The sequence below is a fragment of the Scyliorhinus canicula genome, chromosome 6 (genome assembly GCF_902713615.1).
Source record: "Scyliorhinus canicula chromosome 6, sScyCan1.1, whole genome shotgun sequence".
NCBI classification, from domain to species: domain Eukaryota; kingdom Metazoa; phylum Chordata; class Chondrichthyes; order Carcharhiniformes; family Scyliorhinidae; genus Scyliorhinus; species Scyliorhinus canicula.
Window position 1 is genome coordinate 101,719,375 of NC_052151.1, and position 20,468 is coordinate 101,739,842.

Consider the following 20,468-nt stretch of genomic DNA (forward strand, 5'->3'; position numbering starts at 1 on the left):
TGTCAGGACTCTTCATGGTCTGCTGTATACTGCACAGCCTCAATGTCATGAGAGGCGAGTCTTTCCCTCAACTGTATATCAAACAGCTGTGGATAGTAGGAGGAGAAAGAGGAAGGGAGGAGGCAACCTAGACAGTCCCTTTCATGCAAGGGGGCTGGAGTATAAAGATTTTTTTTTTTTTTTTTTTTTTTATAAATTTAGATTACCCAATTATTTTTTCCAATTAAGGGGCAATTTAGCGTGGCCAATCCACCTACTCTGCACATTTTTGGGTTGTGGGGGTGAAACCCACGCAGACACGGGGAGAATGTGCAAACTCCACACGGACAGTGACCCAGAGCCGGGATCGAACCTGGGACCTCAGCGCCGTGAGGCGGTTGTGCTAACCACTAGGCCACCGTGCTGCCCCTGGAGTATAAAGATGGGGACGTCTTGCTACAACTGTACAGGGTATTGGTGAGACTACACTTCCTTATTTAAGGAGGGATATATTTGTGTTTCAGGCAGTGCAGAGAAGGTTCACTGGGCTGATTCCTCGGATGAAAGGATTGTCTTGACTTATGAGGAAAGGCTGAGTAGATTGCACCCATACCCATCGGAGTTAATGAGAAGTGATTGTTTGAATCTTAAAAGATCCTGAGCGGGCTTGACAGAGTAGATGCTAGAGAATGTTCGCCCCCGTGGGAGAATCTAGAAATAAGGCGCTCAGTTTCAAAACAAGAGATTTTCCAATTAAGGCGGAGAGATTAGAAGGGATTTCTTCTCTCAGAAGTTTGTTAATTTTTGGAACTTTTTATCCTAGAGAGCAGTGAAGGCAGAATCATTGAATATTTTTACAGCTGAGCGAGACAGATTTTTAGTCTGCAAGGGAGTTATGTGTTTTTGGTGGGGTTGGAGCAGACAGGAAAGTGGAGTTCAAGCCACAATCCAATCAGCCATGATCTTATTGGATGGCAAAGCTGTTCTGAGAGTCCAAATGTTCTACTATTTCTTATGTTTTTATGGCTGGACTATTCATGAATTTATTCAACTGTAAAACAGTTGCCATAATCCCAGTTCCCAACATATTACTTTTGAGCTGTCAAAGATCATAACAGCGCCAGTTTGGACACAATGCAAGAATAGAGGCCACCAGCCAGCTTGAATAGAGAGATTTGAGTAGGAGTCAACATGTAGTTAGCTCCTAGTCTGTGCTATACTTTGTGCGTGTATATATAGTTATGGTTTACCAACAAATACTGCTGTTTGTGGTAGTGTGACTAGAGGTACTACGGTACCTGGGAGTGTGAGCTGCTATTGGTGGAGAAGGCTCGCTGCCCATTGGCCCAAGTGTTGCTTTCCCATTGGGCAAGATGAAGGTAGCTCCGCCCACGAGGCAGAGTATAAGAACCCGTGTTTCACAGCAGCCATCGTTCTTTCTGTACTCAAGCTGCTGGGCACACTTCTTGTAGATTAAAGCCTTCGATTCGGACTACTCCTACACAATGCAAGAATAGAGGCCACCACCCAGGTTGAATAGAGAGATTCGAGTAGGAGTCAACATGTAGTTAGCTCCTAGTCTGTGCTATACTTTGTGCGTGTGTATATAGTTATGGTTTACCAACAAATACTGCTGTTCAACCTGACAAGCCTCTGAACCTCTGTGTGAAACCTGAACAAACCCTTACAACAAAGATCATTCAAGTTGCAATCGATAGACGTGGGGTAATTAGGCTCTTGATTTCCACACCCATTTTCAGGGGCTTTCCAATTTATCCTCCAGGCGTTTATTCTTCAGTAGTTTTTCCTGAGTGCCCAGTTTAGAATTGGGTATGTTTGAGAGCAGAGCGTGATTATCTGGCTCTGGCTGTGCTATGCGTGACCTTAGTGCTAAAAGTGAGAAATTATACTCGTGGAATCATATGGATGAGATCAAATATATATCAAAATTAAAAAAAGGAATTTTAAAATTGTCTTTTCTGTTTGCTAATTTATTCACCCTGTTTGGTTTCCACAGGCCCACATAAAAGTAAGCCCAACAAAATGTGGTGTTGCAGCAACTAAGGGATCGGATGAACACAAAAAACAGTCAATAGAATGTATTTTAAATGCAATATTACCTCCAAGGTAAGAAGATTTGAGGGTACTTCAAACGGTAGCCGCGCCTTACTACATTGCGGAGGCCGCTCGCGGACCCGGCCCGTGAAATAGTGCCCACCCTTAGGCTGGCTCGCGTGCCCTGGACCCCCCCCCCCCCCCCCCCCCCACCCCCTCCCTCCCCCCACCCCACCCCCCACAGTGTCCCCAGTTCTTAATAAAGTCCCCTCCTAGCTTGCGGATTGGCCCTCCCCCAACTGTGGCGGCGCTGGACTGAGGCCGCACGCCGAGTTTGCGATGGTTGAGACCACATGCAACCGACGCGGTCGGGAACACGGCCGGTCGAGGCAGAGCATCGGGGTGGGCCGTACTCCTTTGGAGGGGATGGAGCATCGCGAAAGCGGCGCCGATTTAGTCAGGAACTGTGATTGTCCGGCCGATTGCCGAACGCGATTTCAGCCCCTTATCTCTGCATAATAATTTACAAATTATGAATATGCTGTACTTTTTGATCATCATAACGTTTATGTATTCTGTCCTACATTCCAATGATGCATTCCTTCTCCCGAGTTTCTGTCTTTTATTAAACCTAGCTCCTGCTGTCCAATTGCCTGGCCAGCATCCTTTAAAAAAATAGGTTCCAGTATCACATTTCAGTAAAACAAACTCACATCTCCCCAAGTAGATTCTGCTTATTTGTCTTGACAATAGAAGAATGAGAGGTGATCTCTTTGAAACATTTTAAACCCTCAAAAGGCTTGACAGGGTAAAGGCTGAGAGGATGTTATTGTGACCACCACAAGGAAAGAGTCCACACTGAGTTGCAGGGTTAAACAGTAGGTTCATTGCGATGTACAGCAGAGCCCTAACCAGGGCTCATCCGAGTGAGAACCGGCTGGCTTTATACCAAAGTCCTTGGTCACTCTGCCCCCTTCAGCGGGAGAGTGTGTATTCTCCTAGGCCTTCTGGTAAAACCAGATCCCAGATGCCATAGGCTTCAGCAGGACCCAGGGTATGACATCCCTCTCCTGCGCCCCCCCCCCCTCCCCCAAGTGTAAAGGACTGCCCATCAGCCATTGAAAAGAGGGAGGAGGAGAGACTGAGGGAGAAGAGGACCGACGAACCCTCTTCGGCGCAGGCGGAACATCAGAAGTCCAGGATGGGGCCCCAGCGGGGTGCAACTGGAACATTATGGTAGGTCAGGTGGTCCCTGTGTGACTGGCCCCCCACTGGACACCCCAGGAGGCTCGGACTCCATCTTGGAATCTGGAGAGGCCATCACCGACAGGCAGTCCAGGGGGTGGGTGCATGGCGGTCCTACAGGCCTACTGGTCCCTGGCAGACCAGTCTGTCGAAGCACAGCCCTGGAGAGCCAATGGCACTGAAGGCAAAATTCCAAACAAAGACCTCGAACAATGGAATAAAACAATGTGTCTGAGAATAAGGAGCAGGGCTGGGTGTCTAATATTAGCACAATACTGGGGAGGAGCTATATATACTATATCTATGGAAGCCGGGAGTCAATGCTAACATCAAACATTTACTGCAGCAATGCCCCATCTGTCAGGAACATAAGTGACTCCCCAACACCGCACCTCTCCATCCCAGGGAGTGGGTGGGCCACCAATAGGACCAGACGTTGCTGACCCATTCATGGGTTTGATGTTTCCTTTGGTGGACGCCCATTCCAAATGGTGAGAGGTCCATCAGATGACGACCTGTGCTAATCCTGGGCACAGCACACCTTCTCCCCGATATCCGGGAGTAACAACTCTAAGTCAGTGAGGAGCCGTGCGTCTATGAGTAACCCCACTGATACCACTCTTGTCACTGGATGTGGCATGGTCCTGCACGTAAACAAGAATCTGGCCAAGTGGATGTCCAAGGATCCTGACGTCTGCTTGTGGAGGCCCTGCTTGAAGGTTTGAACGGTCCTTTCAGCCAACCCGTTAGATGCTGGGTGACATGGGGCTGTCCTCACGTGCTGGATGGTCCTGAAAAATATCAAAATGTCTACCCTCGTGAGTGACGGCCCGTTGTGCGATATTAGGACCTTAGGGTTGCCATGTATGGAGAAAGAAAGACGTATCCTCTCCACTGTCTGATTAGAGGTTATGGTCGTCATCTGATGGACCTCTCACCATTTGGAATGGGCGTCCACCAAAGGAAACATCAAACCCATGAATGGGTCAGCAACGTCTGGTCCTATTGGTGGCCCAGCCACTCCCTGGGATGGAGAGGTGTGGTGTTAGGGTGTCACTTATGTTCCTGACAGATGGGGCATTGCTGCAGTAAATGTTTGATGTCAGCATTGACTCCCGGCTTCCATATATATAGTATATATAGCTCCTCCCCAGTATTGTCACCTTGGTCACCCCTGGGTGCCCCTTGTTCAGGTTCCAAAGAACGAGTACCTGGCCTTTAGCCGGAATCACAACCCCGTCTTCAATATTAAGCTTGGACATCCTGGTAGAAGGGCAGCATGGTGGCACAGTGGTTAGCACTGCTGCCTACGGCACCAAGGACCCAGCTTCGATCCTGGCCCCAGGCCACTGTCCGTGTGGAGTTTGCACATTCTCCCCGTGTCTGCATGGGTTTCACCCCCACAACCCAAAGATGTGCAGGGTAGGTGGATTGGCCACACTAAATTGCTCCTTAATTGGTAGAAAATAATTGGGTACTCTAAATTTAAAAAAGAAAGGACATCCTGGTATAAAAAGCCCACAGCTCCCTGGGCAACTGTTGATGTCGACCACCCATGCTGAAGACGTACCACACTTGGGCAAGAATGGAATCCGTCTGGGTCCAGTCGCAGATAGGAGATGCGGTGACTGGTAGGGAATTCATAAAATTCAACATCAACATGGCCACTACCTTGTCTGCTGAGGTGCAGGTGAGGCTCTAACCGGTAGGGGCAGTTGATATGAAGGTATCGAGGCATGTGGAGATAGGGCAGGGAAGCAGAGTACAAGCCCAGTCATGATCTTACTGATTATAAAAGCAGGCTCGAGAGGCGATGTGACATATTCCTTCTCCTATTGGACTTATGTTCTTCTGTCATTCAATTGCCAACTATCTTACATTGTCTTTTACACATGCCCTGCTTGAAACCTCTTTGACTCCCAATAAAAGGGGTTAGTCTCTTGCTTAACATCAGTAAAACCAAAACCCACCACCAGCCCTAATCCAGACAAGCACCTATTTCCAGCCACTGTACACAATTTATATAAATTACTTGGAAGAAGAGGTAGTTGATAGATGCAGTTTTGAGGTTGCCATTAGATCAGCCAGCATTGTATTAAATGGAAGAGCAGGTCTGAGGAGCTGACTGGTCTACCCTGCTTCTTGTTTGTGTGTATGTATTATTGACGGGGAGACTTTAGAAATCATCGAACATTTCTAATATCACAACAGCAACCTTTCTGTAAAGGTCACCATCAAAGTGAAGATCCAGGGGCGGCATATGGTGCAGTGGTTAGCACTGGGACTGCGGCGCTGAGGGCCCGGGTTCGAATCCCTGGCCTGGGTCACTGTCCGTGTGGAGTTTGCACATTCTCCCCATGTCTGCGTGGGTTTCACCCCCACAACACAAAGGTGTGCAGGTCAGGTGGATTGGCCACACTAAATTTCCCCTTAATTGGGGAAAAGAAAAATAATTGGGTACTCTAAAGTTATATTTTTAAAAAACCTGAAGATTCAGCATAGAATCAACTGTGCCAGTGCAGCCATCTCCAAATTGTGTAACCAGGTCTTTGACAGCAGAGATTTCCATCAGAGGACAAGGGTCATTTAGACCACAAGCGTTAACTATCTTTCTCTCTCCACAGACATTGCCAGACCTGTTGAGTTTATTCAGCATTTTCTGTTTTTATTTTAGATTTCCAGCATCTGCAGCACTTTGCTTTTATATCTCAGACCCTGTAGAGTTACTGACGGTTTGGGCAAACGCCTGCAGAAATCTCAGTGAGAGTCGACTGGAACAGTCATGAGTTTTTGGGCCAATGTCTCTTCTGTTTTTGTTATTCTTTCTATTTTCCTCTTTTTCATTTTTTTTCTATTTGTTTTCCATGCACATTTTCTGCGATTGCCTTATACTGAATGGGACTAATTTAATGAGGAGGGGTGCGGCCTGACATTCGCCACCAAAACTGGCGACACCCCCATGGATGATCTCTGGGAGTCCTGAGGAAACTAAACCCCTATTTGACAGCGGGAACCCTGAAGACGGGGTCCTCAGCTCCACGGGGACTTTTAATTGCATTCAGATGGCAGCTGCCCGGGAACGGTGGCTGCTGCTGGTAATGCATTTGGGTCTTCACTAGGGTTCACTGTGGAGTGGCGGCAGGATGGTTCACAGGCAGGGTGTTGGTGGAAAGGGCAGGGGTTTGGCTGTCGTTGAACACCCCAATTCCCAATGTGCCTTTGAACGAGGAGCACACCCCGCCCCATTACAAGTCTTCCTGTCTCAGACTTGTTCTGGCAGGGGGAGGTCATGCGGTGGATGGGCTCCCTCTCCACCACCAGCCCCCCCCTTGATTAAACTGCCTTGGAACCCACCTCTGGGGGTGGGTGAGTTAGTAAATTCCACCCAATGTGTCTCTTTCTGTGCCCAAATATTTTCAATTGTTGTCACCAAGTTAAATGTCTCCATTAATGACCTTCTTCTATAGTAATCTTTATTGAGATGAAGTTGGGGTGGGGTGCAGATTTATACCTCTGGCAATATGATTTTGAGTTTCAGTCCCGCCCCTTCCACGGTATCAAGGCTATTATTCCATTAATGGGTAGCAGGGCTGTTTCTATAGGTACCGACTGACAGACATGAATGCTTTCTACCCATGAAAAAAAACAGGATTTCATTACTTAACAATTATCAAACCTGCCACTATTTTATTGACTGGAAAGACCAGGTGAATATTTGTTCAACAGCATTTTAGTTTTGGTTAATGGCTCCTTGAGGCAGCCACAAGCAAGAGTTAATAGGCATTATAATGAGGCCGATGAAGCCACCAGGATCAAACTGGAGGATATTTGGCTGAAGAAAGGATTCGATGGCCGGGAATTCCTTCGATGGCCGGGAATTTCTGCACCTGATTGAGGCGGGTGTGTTCGGTGGCGTGATTGAACCATCTTGCAAGGAGGCACGAGTCACATTTCCCAGTGCTATTTCCTACTGTCGAACATCGGGCGGGAAATTAATTTCAATAAATTTACATCTCATTATTGCGAACACATGCCAAAATTGTCTTCCCACGTCAAATTAAAATCCCACATTAGTATGACTTCACTACAGCGTGATTTACAACGGCCTTTAAAAGCCGTGCATCTGGCGACTTGAACTTTCAGGGGAAGTCGGAGGTGAGTGCACACAACTTAACACTGCCCTCCAGACCGTCCCGTTCTCCCTTTTCTCCTGCCCGTTTCCCCGGGGGTTATAGCTGGTCGTCCTGCTGGAGGCAATACCCCTGCTGAGCAGGAACTGAAGCAGCTCATCGCTCATGAATGAGGATCCCCTGTCACTGTGGATTTAGGCGGGGAAGCCAAACAGAGCGAAGATTATGTTGAGGCCTTTGAATACGGTGGCAGATGTCATGTCAGGGCATGGGATGGCGAAGGGGAATCTGGTGTACTCATCGACCACACTGAGGAAGTACGTGTTATGGTCGGTGGAGGGGAGGGGCCCTTTGAAATCCACGCTGAGGCATTCAAAGGGGCGGGAGGCCTTCACCAGGCGTGCACAGTCTGGCTGGTAGGAGTGTGGTTTACACTCTACACAGACCTGGCAGTCTCTGGTGATTGCCCGTACTTCCTCGACGGAGTAGGGCAGATTTTGGGCCTTTATGAAGTGGTACAACCATGTGACTCCCGGGTGACAAAGGTTGTCGTGCAGGGTCCAGATTAGGTCTACTTGTACCTTGGGATAGGGCATCTGGGGGCTCGTTGAGCTTACCAGGGTGATACAAAATCTCGTAGTTTGGAGAGCTCGATCCGCCACCTCAAGATTTTATCGTTTTTAATCTTTCCCCATTGTGTGTTGTTAAACTACCAACTGTTGGTCAGTGAGAAGAGTGAATCTCGTGCTGGCCAGGTAATGCCTCCAATGCCGCACAGCTTCAACGATGGCCTGGGCCTCTTTTTCGATGGAGGAATGCCGAATTTCGGAGGTATGAAGGATGCGGGAAAAGAATACCACGGGCTGCCTGCCTGGTTGAGTGGGGCGGCTAGAGCGACGTCTGATGCGTCGCTCTCCACTTGAAAGGGCAACATCTCGTCGACTACATGCATTGCAGCCTTGGCAATGTCGGCTCTAATACAGTTGAAGGCCTGTTGAGCCTCGTCGTCAGGGGAAAAAGGCTGGAGTGGATGAGTGGGAGGGCCTTGTCCGCATAGTGTGGGACCCACTGGGCGTAGAAGGAAAAGAACCCCAGGCAGCGCTTGAGGGCCTTGGGGCAGTGGGGAAGGGGGAGCTACATGAGGGGGCGCATGTGATCGGGATCGGGCCCCAGAACACCGTTCTGGTCACATAGCCAAGGATGGCTGAGTAGTTTGTGCTAAATACACACTTCTCCTTGTTATAGGTGAGGTTTAGGAGAGAGGCGGGGTGGAGAAATTTGGCAAGGTTGGCATCGTGGTCCTGCTGATCGTGGCCGCAGATGGTGACATTATCTAGGTACGGGAAAGTGGCCCGCAGCCCGTATCGGTCGACCATTCGGTCCATCTCCCTTTGAAAGACCGAGACCCCGTTGGTGACGCCGAAGGGAACCCTGAGAAAGTGGTAGAGGCAGCCATCTGCTTCGAAGGCAGTGTATGGGCGGTCTGCCTTACGGATGGGGAGCTGGTGGTAGGCTGATTTTAGGTCCACAGTTGAGAAGACCCAGTACTGTGCAATCTGATTGACCATACCCGATATGCATGGGAGGGGGTACGGGTCGAGTTGTGTGTACCTGTTGATGGTCTGGCTGTAGTCCATGACCATCCTGTGTTTCGCCCCAGTTTTCACCACTACCATTTGGGCTCTCCAGGGGCTGTTGCTGGCCTCGATAATGCCTTCCCGAAGCAGTCGCTGGTCCTCGGACCTGATGAAGGTCCAGTCCTGGGCGTTGTACCATTTGCTCCTGGTGGCGACAGGTTTGCAATCCGGAGTTAAGTTTGCGAATAGGGAAGATGGGTCGACCTTTAGGGTCATGAGGCTGCACACAGTAAGGGGTGGTAGGGGCCGGCCGAATTTCAGTGTTAGGCTCTGGAGGTTACACTGGAAGTCCAGGCCGAGCAGCAGGGCAGCGCAGATTGGGGAGGACGTAGAGGCGGAAGCCACTGAATTCTACGCCCTGGACCGTGAGTGTGACTATACAGTACCCCTGATTGCCACGGAGTGGGACCTGGAGGCCAGGAGATTCTCTGATTGGCGGGATGTACCGTGAGGGAGTAGCGCCTTACCATATCTGGATGGATGAAGCTTTTGGTGCTCCCCGAGTCCAGCAGACAAGAGGTCTCGTACCCATCGATCTTCACACTTGTCGAGGCGGTGGCTAGATTGTGCGGGCGAGCCTGGTCAATCGTGAATACGACGCGGCTGGGCGTCGCTGGTGTCGAACGATGGGGTGCCCGGGAGGCACGGGTCCTGGAATGATGGTGGCGCCCATGTGCCGTGGGGGAGACAAAATGGCGACGCCTGCTGATCTTGGGGTGGACAAGATGGCGGCGCCCACGGGCCGTTCGTGTTGGGAGGTGACAAAGATGGCGGTGCCCATGGGCCGCATGTGGTCCAAGAAGGGGAAGATGATGGCGCCCACTGTCCGTACATGAGGGGGGTCGGGGTGATAGGGGCGACTGCGCGGGCCTGGTACACCACAGCGAAGTGCCCATTTTTGCCGCAGGCCTTGCAAAGAGCGCTGCAGGCCGGGCAGCATTGGCGGGGATGTTTCTGTTACCTGCAGAAGTAACATCGGGGGCCCCGGGGTTGGCTGGCTGGCGCGTGGCACAGGCGTAGGGTTGGCTGAGTGGGGTCCCCGGTGGGGTGGCCGACTGTGGAGTCCATGATGCGTAGGTGGGGTGGGCCGCGGGGCTGAGGGTGTAGGCCTGGATATTGCGCGAGACAACCGTCATTGATAGCGGCAGCTTTTTGGTTTCTGCGAGGTCGAGCGTGGCCTCCTCTAAAAGTCGCTGGCGTATGAGGTCTGACCCTATCCCCGTAACAAAAGCATCCCGCATGAGGAGGTTCGAATATTCCGTGGCCGTGACGGCCTGACAGTCACAGTCTCTGACCAGGGGAATTAAAGCACACCAGAAATCAGAAGTCAAGACCTTCAGTTTGGACATTCCACTGTCGATCTGGAAGCTCTCCCTCTGGTTATGAGCGAGTTTGTCCTGCATGATGACAGGTGGAGAGAATGTGAGCAGGATGTCTGCCACGCCAGATGAGAAGGATGCCTGGCCTTATGTGGGTGGTGAGCGGTGTTGTGGACAGGATGAAGACATAGCCCGCAGGTGACAATATATGCAGGAAAGTTAGTGGTGGCGTCCTTTGAATTGTCAATAAGTGAGACCCTTGTGGATGTTTGATGGGTTTGTGAGTGTGTGAATAGAGAGTGATGAGAAGAGTGACTTACCCTGGCAGGATGGAGGAGATCATTCATCCTTCTCCTGCACTGGGTGACTGTCCTCTTATGTAGGCATGCACCCTCCCTGTCACTGATACCCAAGCTGGAATAGTTACTTGGATGAGGTTCTTCACCCAGAATGGGGTTAGAGGACTTTGTGGCAGGCCTCCACTGTGTCCAGCAGGCACTTGAGAATTGTCACTGAATTTGGGGGCAGAACGTTTATTCCTTTTGGAGGTCATGACTTTCCAGCAGCTTTCGATCCCTGAGAGACTACTTGATGTATGCAGGGGACCCTTTAAATATGGCACCCAGATTACAGAAGGCCCGAGGTCAGGGCAGGGTAAATAAATCATCAGCTGCCCAGCAAGCAATTCAACATGAAACCCGTGCCTCTCAAATTTGTTAACAAAGTGACACATGATAATGCTAAGTTTCATGCCCGCATTCAGATTTAAAAAAAATGTTTTTATTGTGTTTTGAATTTTTTGTGGTATACAAAACAAGGATAGGTTTGGCAAACACTAGGAAACAGAGGAAAAAGTAAAATATTTATACATCGGCCGGTTTCAACTATTTCAACTAACTACATATACAACATTGCTCTTTGTCTTGAATTATTTACAGTGGTGGTTGTGGTTTCCTGTTTTTCGTTCCCACGTTTTTTGGTTCTGGTTGTTGCCCCTGCCTCCCTTGCTCCTTCTCTTTCCCTGCTTCTCCCCCCCCCCCCCCCCCCCCTCTTGCTTCTCATGCTTCTTTTGTTGGGTGTGGTTGGTTCCATGTTTCCCATGCTACCCCCTCCTGTTCTATGGCTTCTTCGTTGTTTTCTCCATTTAGAGAAATTCCGTAAGGTCGGAGAGCCAGTCTGCAGCTATGGGTGGTGCTGCTGACCGCCAGCTGAGCAGGATTCTCTGGCGAGCGATTAGGGAGGCAAAACAAGGGCATCGGCCCTCTTCCCCATGAAGAGATCTGGCTGTTCTGATACCCCGAAGACCACCACTTTCGGGCATGGCTCCACCCTTATCCCCACCACCTTAGACATTGCCTCAAAGAAGGCTGTCCAGAACCCAGTGAGTCTGGGGCAAGACCAGAACATGTGGGTGTGGTTGGCCGGGTCTCCTTAGCACCGTTCGCGTTTGTCCTCCATCTCCAGGAAGAACCTGCTCATTCGGGATCTGGTTAAGTGGGCTCTGTGTACCACATTTAGTGGCATTAGGCTTAGCCTTGTGGAGGTGGAGTTGGGCCTGTGCAGTGCTTCACTCCAGAGTTCCCACCCTATTTCAAACCCCACGTCCTCCTCCCACTTCTCCCTCATCTCGTCCAGTTGGGTATTCTCTACCTGTATTGTGCCTTTCAGTGACCTGTGGACCTGTACACCTAGATCTCTCTGACTGTCAATACTCGAGGGTTCAACCATTCACTGTATATTCCCTACCTGTATTAGACCTTCCAAACTGCATTACCTCACATTTGTCCAGATTAAACTCCCATCTGCCAACTCTCCGGCCAAGTCTCCAAACGATCTAAATCCTGCTGTATCCTCTGACAGTCCTCATCGCTATCTGCAAGTCCACGAACCTTTGTGTCGTCCGCAAAATTAATAATCAGACCAGATACATTTTCCTCCAAATCATTTATATATACTATGAACAGCAAAGGTCCCAGCACTGATCTCTGTGGAATACCACTAGTCATAGCCTTTTGATCAGAAAAGCACCCTTCCATTGCTACTCTCTGCCTTCTATGACCTAGTCAGTTCTGTATCCATCTTGCCAGCTCACCTCTGATCCAGTGGGATTTCACCGTTTGTACCAGTCTGCCATGTTCGAGGTTAGCTGTCTACCCTTGACAAAGCCTGTCTGGTGTTCTGCTGCCACCACTCGTACGCAGTTCTCTAGCATTTTGACTAGGATCTTGGCCAGCATTTACGTGTCTGCGTTTAGCAGCAAGATGGGTCTGTACGAACCCCATTCTGTTGGGTCTTTGTCTTTCTTATGTATCAGCGTGATTGAGGCGTGTGCTAGCGTAGGCAGCAGAGTGCCCCTCCCCAGTGAGTCTGTGAACATCTCCCGTAGGTGCGGGGCCAGAGTTGTCACAAATCATTTGTAGAAGATCGTTGGGAAACCGGCCGGTCCCGGAGCCTTTCCCACATCATGGAGCTAATATTCTCCATGACTTCTCCCAGTTCTGCCAATGCTTCCAATCCCCATTTCTCCTAACTTCCCCCATGACTGGCATGTCCAGTCTATCGAGGAACTACTTCATTCTCAAGACCCCTGCTGGGGGCTTGGAGGTGTACAGCTCCCGGTAAAAGGTCTCAAATGCCTTGTTGATCTTTTCCGGCTCCACTACTAATTTGCCTTTGCTGTCCCGAATCTGCACTATTTCCCTCATGGCTGTCTGCTTTCTCAGCTGGTGAGCCAGCAGGCGGCTGGCCTTGTCTCCATGCTCATACATGGTCCCCTGTACCTGGCGGAGTTGGTGCCCTGTTTTCCTCACGAATATTACAATGGTGTAGTATTCTGCTCTTACTGGCCCTGGAAGTACCGATTTCCCCACTACAAAGAAGTAAATCTGTGAATAGACACTATGGGCGGGATTCTCCCACTGCGTCCACCTGGCGAATAGAGAATCCCGCACAAGGTCAATGTAGTTCTTGTTTGTACGTGGCATACCCGTGGCATTCTTGCGACAGGCAGGGCGGGTGAATCGCCATGGGTACACCGCCTCCATCTGTCCCAAGAATGTGTTGAGTTCCTTTGCCATATTTGGAGGTCTTTCCCATTTTGGGATTTGACTTGTCCATCCGTGGGTCCTGTACACAGTTAAGTCGCCCCATGAGCAGTTGGTGTTTCTCTATGTTGGGGATTTCCAGCATAGTCTTCTTTACAAATGCCATGCCGTCCCAATTGGGAGTGTACATGTTCACCAGGACTGCCGGTGCCCCATCTAGGACACCGCTGACCATGATGTACTGTCCTCCGGGTCTGTAACAGTCCTTGTCGCTATGAACATCGTCCTCTTATTTAACAGTATGGCTACCCCACTGGCCCTCGTCCCGTAGCAGGAAAGGTAGGTATGTCCCACCCAGCCCTTCCTCACTCGGTCCTTCTCTCTCAGGTGTGTCTCTTGGAGGAAGACTGTGTCAGTTTTCATACCTTTCAGGTGGGCGACGATTCTGGATCTCTTCACTGGGCTGATTAGCCCCCTGATGTTCCAGGTGACTATCTTGATGGGAGACTTTATTCCCCCTGCTTCTGTGGGATCAACCCTACTTGCCTGGTGGTTGCGCCCTTGCACTCCAGGGATTCCCTTTGTTAGGGGGCCGTCCGAAATGGCCGCAGTCGCTGTTCTCCCTATGAGGTTGAGTCCATGGGCTCTGTCGTGAATCACAATCTAGTCATTCACACTGTGTTATATTGTATGTGTTGTGTTCTTGTAAGCTCGGTATACGAGCAGGTGCGCGGCTCTGCCCATAGGGGGAGATGAGGAGTTTGTACTGGGCTCCACCCTTGGCTCCGCCCATGGTTCCGCCCATGGCTCCTCCCACTAACCGGAAGTATAAAGCTTTGCAGTCGTAAGCCTGCCTGCCAGTTCATCTCGTCGCAGGCAGGCTCTGTTGTAAGACTATTAAAACCACTGTTCACTTCCAACCACGTGTCTTGTAAATTGATGGTCACATCAATTTAATAGTCTTAGTAAACTTGAAGAAAACGACTATAGAATCAGCCCTCAAACCTGACCTGAACTCGACCCGCAGGCTGCAGAAGCGAAATAAATTTTTCAACACTGGCTCCAATGTTTCAAGGCCTACCTGGCTGAATCAAGCACATCAGAAACTATAGAGGAGCAGAAACTCAGTCTACTGCACGCAAGGGTGAGCCACCGTATATCTACTCAACTTAACAGTACTACCTCGTATACGGGGGCCCTAGCCATGCTAGATCGAATGTACGTGAGGCCCATCAACGAGGTCTACGCGCGCCACATTTTTACGAACAGCCGCCAGCGCCCCGCGGACTCGTTGGGTGAATTCCTGCAGGAATTAAAGACTTTAGCTCGGGACTGTAATTACCAAGCTGTATCAGCCGAACAGCATATGGAGCTCGCCGTCAGAGATGTGTATGTGGCAGGGCTCAGGTCAAACTATGTCTCGGATCGTGTTTTCCGGGTCCTTAAGGGGGAGGGGGAGCAGCCCCAAGTCGTAGTCCACATTGGCACTAACGACATAGGTAGGAAAGGGACAAGGATGTCAGGCAGGCCTTTAGGGAGCTAGGATGGAAGCTCAGAGCGAGAACAAACAGAGTTGTTATCTCTGGGTTGTTGCCCGTGCCACGTGATAGTGAGATGAGGAATAGGGAGAGAGAGCAATTAAACACGTGGCTACAGGGATGGTGCAGGCGGGAGGGATTCAGATTTCTGGATAACTGGGGCTCTTTCTGGGGAAGGTGGGACCTCTATAGACAGGATGGTCTACATCTGAACCTGAGGGGCACCAATATCCTGGGGGGGAGATTTGTTAGTGCTCTTTGGGGGGGTTTAAACTAATTCAGCAGGGGCATGGGAACCTGGATTGTAGTTTTAGCGTACGGGAGATTGAGAGTATAGAGGTCAGGAGCACAGATTTGACTTCGCAGGAGGGTGCCAGTGTTCAGGTAGGTGGTTTGAAGTGTGTCTACTTCAATGCCAGGAGTATACGAAATAAGGTAGGGGAACTGGCAGCATGGGTTGGTACCTGGGACTTCGATGTTGTGGCCATTTCAGAGACATGGATAGAGCAGAGACAGGAATGGTTGTTGCAGGTTCCGGGGTTTAGGTGTTTTAGTAAGTTCAGAGAAGGGGGCAAAAGAGGGGGAGGTGTGGCGCTGCTAGTCAAGGACAGTATTACGGTGGCGGAAAGGATGCTAGATGGGGACTCTTCTTCTGAGGTAGTATGGGCTGAGGTTAGAAACAGGAAAGGAGAGGTCACCCTGTTGGGAGTTTTCTATAGGCCACCTAATAGTTCTAGGGATGTAGAGGAAAGGATGGCGAAGATGATTCTGGAAAAGAGCGAAAGTAACAGGGTAGTTGTTATGGGAGACTTTAACTTTCCAAATATTGACTGGAAAAGATATAGTTCGAGTACATTAGATGGGTCATTCTTTGTACAATGTGTGCAGGAGGGTTTCCTGACACAATATGTTGACAGGCCAACAAGAGGCGAGGCCACATTGGATTTGGTTTTGGGTAATGAACCAGGCCAGGTGTTAGATCTGGAGGTAGGTGAGCACTTTGGAAACAGTGACCACAATTCGGTGACCTTTACGTTAGTGATGGAAAGGGATAAGTATACCCCGCAGGGCAAGAGTTATAGCTGGGGGAAGGGCAATTATGATGCCATTAGACATGACTTAGGATGTGTTGGTTGGAGAAGTAGGCTGCAAGGGTTGGGCACACTGGATATGTGGAGCTTGTTCAAGGAACAGCTATTGCATGTTCTTGATAAGTACGTACCAGTCAGGCAGGGAGGAAGGGGTCGAGCGAGGGAACCGTGGTTTACCAAAGAAGTGGAATCTCTTGTTAAGAGGAAGAAGGAGGCCTATGTGAAGATGAGGCGTGAAGTTTCAGTTGGGGCGCTTGATATTTACAAGGAAGCGAGGAAGGATCTAAAGAGAGAGCTGAGACGAGCAAGGAGGGGACATGAGAAGTCTTTGGCAGGTAGGATCAAGGAAAACCCAAAAGCTTTCTATAGGTATGTCAGGAATAAAAGAATAACTAGGGTAAGAGTAGGGCCAGTCAAGGACAGTGGTGGGAAGTTGTGTGTGGAGGCTGAGGAGATAAGCGAGATACTAAACGAATACTTTTCGTCAGTATTCACTCAAGAAAAAGATAATATTGTGGAGGAGAATGCTGAGACCCAGGCTATTAGAATAGATGGCATTGAGGTGCGTAGGGAAGAAGTGTTGGCAATTCTGGACAAGGTGAAAATAGATAAGTCCCCGGGGCCGGATGGGATTTATCCTAGGATTCTCTGGGAAGCCAGGGAAGAGATTGCTGAGCCTTTGGCTTTGATTTTTAGGTCATCATTGGCTACAGGAATAGTGCCAGAGGACTGGAGGATAGCAAATGTGGTCCCTTTGTTCAAGAAGGGGAGTAGAGATAACCCCGGTAACTATAGGCCGGTGAGCCTAACGTCTGTGGTGGGTAAAGTCTTGGAGAGGATTATAAAAGATACGATTTATAATCATCTAGATAGGAATAATATGATTAGGGACAGTCAGCATGGTTTTGTGAAGGGTAGGTCATGCTTCACAAACCTTATCGAGTTCTTTGAGAAGGTGACTGAACAGGTAGACGAGGGTAGAGCAGTTGATGTGGTGTATATGGATTTCAGTAAAGCGTTTGATAAGGTTCCCCACGGTCGTCTATTGCAGAAAATACGGAGGCTGGGGATTGAGGGTGATTTAGAGATGTGGATCAGAAATTGGCTAGTTGAAAGAAGACAGAGAGTGGTAGTTGATGGGAAATGTTCAGAATGGAGTTCAGTTACGAGTGGCGTACCACAAGGATCTGTTCTGGGGCCGTTGCTGTTTGTCATTTTTATAAATGACCTAGAGGAGGGCGCAGAAGGATGGGTGAGTAAATTTGCAGACGACACTAAAGTCGGTGGAGTTGTAGACAGTGCGGAAGGATGTTGCAGGTTACAGAGGGACATAGATAAGCTGCAGAGCTGGGCTGAGAGGTGGCAAATGGAGTTTAATGTGGAGAAGTGTGAGGTGATTCACTTTGGAAAGAATAACAGAAATGCGGAATATTTGGCTAATGGTAAAATTCTTGGTAGTGTGGATGAGCAGAGGGATCTCGGTGTCCATGTACATAGATCCCTGAAAGTTGCCACCCAGGTTGATAGGGTTGTGAAGAAGGCCTATGGTGTGTTGGCCTTTATTGGTAGAGGGATTGAGTTCCGGAGCCATGAGGTCATGTTGCAGTTGTACAAAACTCTAGTACGGCCGCATTTGGAGTATTGCGTACAGTTCTGGTCGCCTCATTATAGGAAGGACGTGGAAGCTTTGGAACGGGTGCAGAGGAGATTTACCAGGATGTTGCCTGGTATGGAGGGAAAATCTTATGAGGAAAGGCTGATGGACTTGAGGTTGTTTTCGTTAGAGAGAAGAAGGTTAAGAGGTGACTTAATAGAGGCATACAAAATGATCAGAGGGTTAGATAGGGTGGACAGCGAGAGCCTTCTCCCGCGGATGGAGGTGGCTAGCACGAGGGGACATAGCCTTAAATTGAGGGGTAATAGATATAGGACAGAGGTCAGAGGTGGGTTTTTTACGCAAAGAGTGGTGAGGCCGTGGAATGCCCTACCTGCAACAGTAGTGAACATGCTAACATTGAGGGCATTTAAAAATTTATTGGATAAGCATATGGATGATAAGGGCATAGTGTAGGTTAGATGGCCTTTAGATTTTTTCCATGTCGGTGCAACATCGAGGGCCGAAGGGCCTGTACTGCGCTGTATCGTTCTATGTTCTATGTTCTATGTGCGCCAGCGGTTGCTTGAAAAAGGGGCCCAGAATGTGGGGGACACTGTAGAATTGGCGACTACCATGGAGGTCTCGTTCCGCAGCCTCACCTCGTTCCCCGCGGACCAAGCGACCCCATCCTGGGCCCCCGACCAGCGACTGCCCCAGGCCTGCGCCGCACGGCCACCCACCCACTACGCAGCCCCAGTGTGCCATTTCTGTGGGCAGCCCCAGCACCCACGCCAGCACTGCCCGGCCCGCAATGCGACCTGCAGCAGCTGCGGTCGCAAAGGACACTATTCCCGGGTCAGCCTGGCGAAGAAATCTCCCTCTCCAAACTCTCCCGCAGCCCAGACCACTTGTTTTCAAAACTCACAGGCCCGCAGGCCCTGAAATGCCTGTACCCCGACTCCGCCCCCACCGACACGTGCGACTCATGGGGGCCGCAATCTTGGCAACCCCCCTCCACGCGGCCAGCCACGTGTGACTCATGGGGGCCACCATCTTGAGCGCCATCTTCCTCGCCGCCCGCCACGTGCGATCCACGGGCGTGGCCATCTTGGGATCCATCCTCTTCAAACTATGAAACTCACCTCGAAGACTACGAACTCAGAGGGCAGTCATCACGGGGCCACTCCAGCACAGCTGATCGAGCTGCCGACTATCCGCAACTCAGCGGGGTCACATTGGACCAGTCGCGTCCGAAACACCTCCGCAACTCAATGATGACCGTTAAAATCAACGGGTACAGGACACCGTGCCGCTTTGACTCCGGGAGCACCGAGAGCTTCGTACACCCAGATCTGGTAAGACGCTGTTCGCTCCCTATTTTCCCTGCACGGCAAACTATCTCCCTCGCTTCGGGCTCACACTCCATTCACCTCCAAGGGCGCACCGCCGCGACCCTAATGATCCAGGGGACTAGCTACGCTAACTTCCAGCTATACGTGCTCCCCGAACTCAGCGCCCTACTCTTACTGGGACTCGACTTCCAGTGCAACCTCAAAAGCCTCACACTCGGCTTCGGCGGGGCCTTGCCCCCACTCACTATCTGCAGTCTAGCGACACTAAAAATCGACCCACCTCCACTCTTTGCCAATCTCACGCCGGACTGCAGACCCGTAGCCACTCGCAGCAGGCGGTACAGCCTGCAGGACAGGGTGTTTTTCAGAACCGAGGTCCACAGGCTTCTACATGAGGGGATCATAGAGGCCAGTAATAGCCCCTGGAGAGCTCAGGTGGTGGTCGTCAAGACCGGGGAAAAATTCCGAATGGTAGTGGACTATAGCCAAACCATTAATCGGTTCACGCTCCTTGATGCGTACCCCCTCCCCAGGAATGCAGACATGGTGAATCAGATCGGCCATTATAAAGTCTTCTCCACGGTGGATCTGAAGTCTGCATACCACAAACTCCCAATCTGCCTGGAAGACCGCCACTACACGGCGTTCGAGGCCGACAGCCGCCTCTTCCACTTCCTCCGGGTTCCCTTTGGCGTCACGAATGGGGTCTTGGTGTTCCAACGAGCAATGGACCGAATGGTGGACCAGTACGGGCTGTGGGCCACGTTTCCGTACTTGGATAACGTCACCATCTGCGGCCATGATCAGCAGGAACACGACGCTAACCTCCATCAATTTCTCCAGACGGCCCAGAAACTCAACCTCACGTATTACATGGAGAAATGCGTTTTCTGCACGACCAGGCTAGCCATCCTCGGCTATGTCGTGGAAAACAAAGTCCTGGGTCCCGACCCGGACCGCATGCTCTTGCAACTCCCTCTCCCTCATTATCCCAGGGCCTTCAAAACGTGCCTGGGGTTTTTCTCATATTATGCCTAGTGGGTCCCTCAGTATGCGGACAAAGCCCGCCCACTATTTAAGGCCACACTCTTTCCTCTATCAGATGACGCTCGCCAGGCCTTCACCTGCATCAAGGTGGACATGCGGGCGGTGGATGAATCCGTCCCTTTTCAGGTAGAGAGCGATGCCTCAGAGGTCGCTCTCGCAGCCACACTAAATCAGGCAGGGAGACCAGTCGCCTTTTTCTCCCGAACCCTCTCCGCTTCGGAACTTCGACACTCCTCGGTCGAAAAGGAAGCACAAGCTATCGTGGAAGCTATACGTCACTGGAGGCACTACCTCGCAGGTAGGAGGTTCACCCTCATCACCGACCAAAGATTCGTTGCCTTTATGTTTGACAACTCACAAAGGGGCAAAATTAAAAACGATAAGATCCTACGGTGGAGGATCGAACTCTCCACCTACAAGTATGATATCATGTA

At 50.4% G+C, this 20,468-nt stretch overlaps 1 protein-coding gene across 1 annotated transcript in view; it reads left to right on the forward strand.

Annotated features, from left to right (window-relative positions):
* LOC119966822 (axonemal dynein light intermediate polypeptide 1-like) overlaps positions 1 to 20,468 on the forward strand; it is a 66,421-nt gene that overhangs the window by 12,935 nt on the left and 33,018 nt on the right. Inside the window, exon 2 of the mRNA XM_038798795.1 lies at positions 1,997 to 2,106. Coding sequence (XP_038654723.1) covers positions 1,997 to 2,106 — 110 coding nt within the window. The remainder of the gene's footprint in view (positions 1 to 1,996; positions 2,107 to 20,468) is intronic.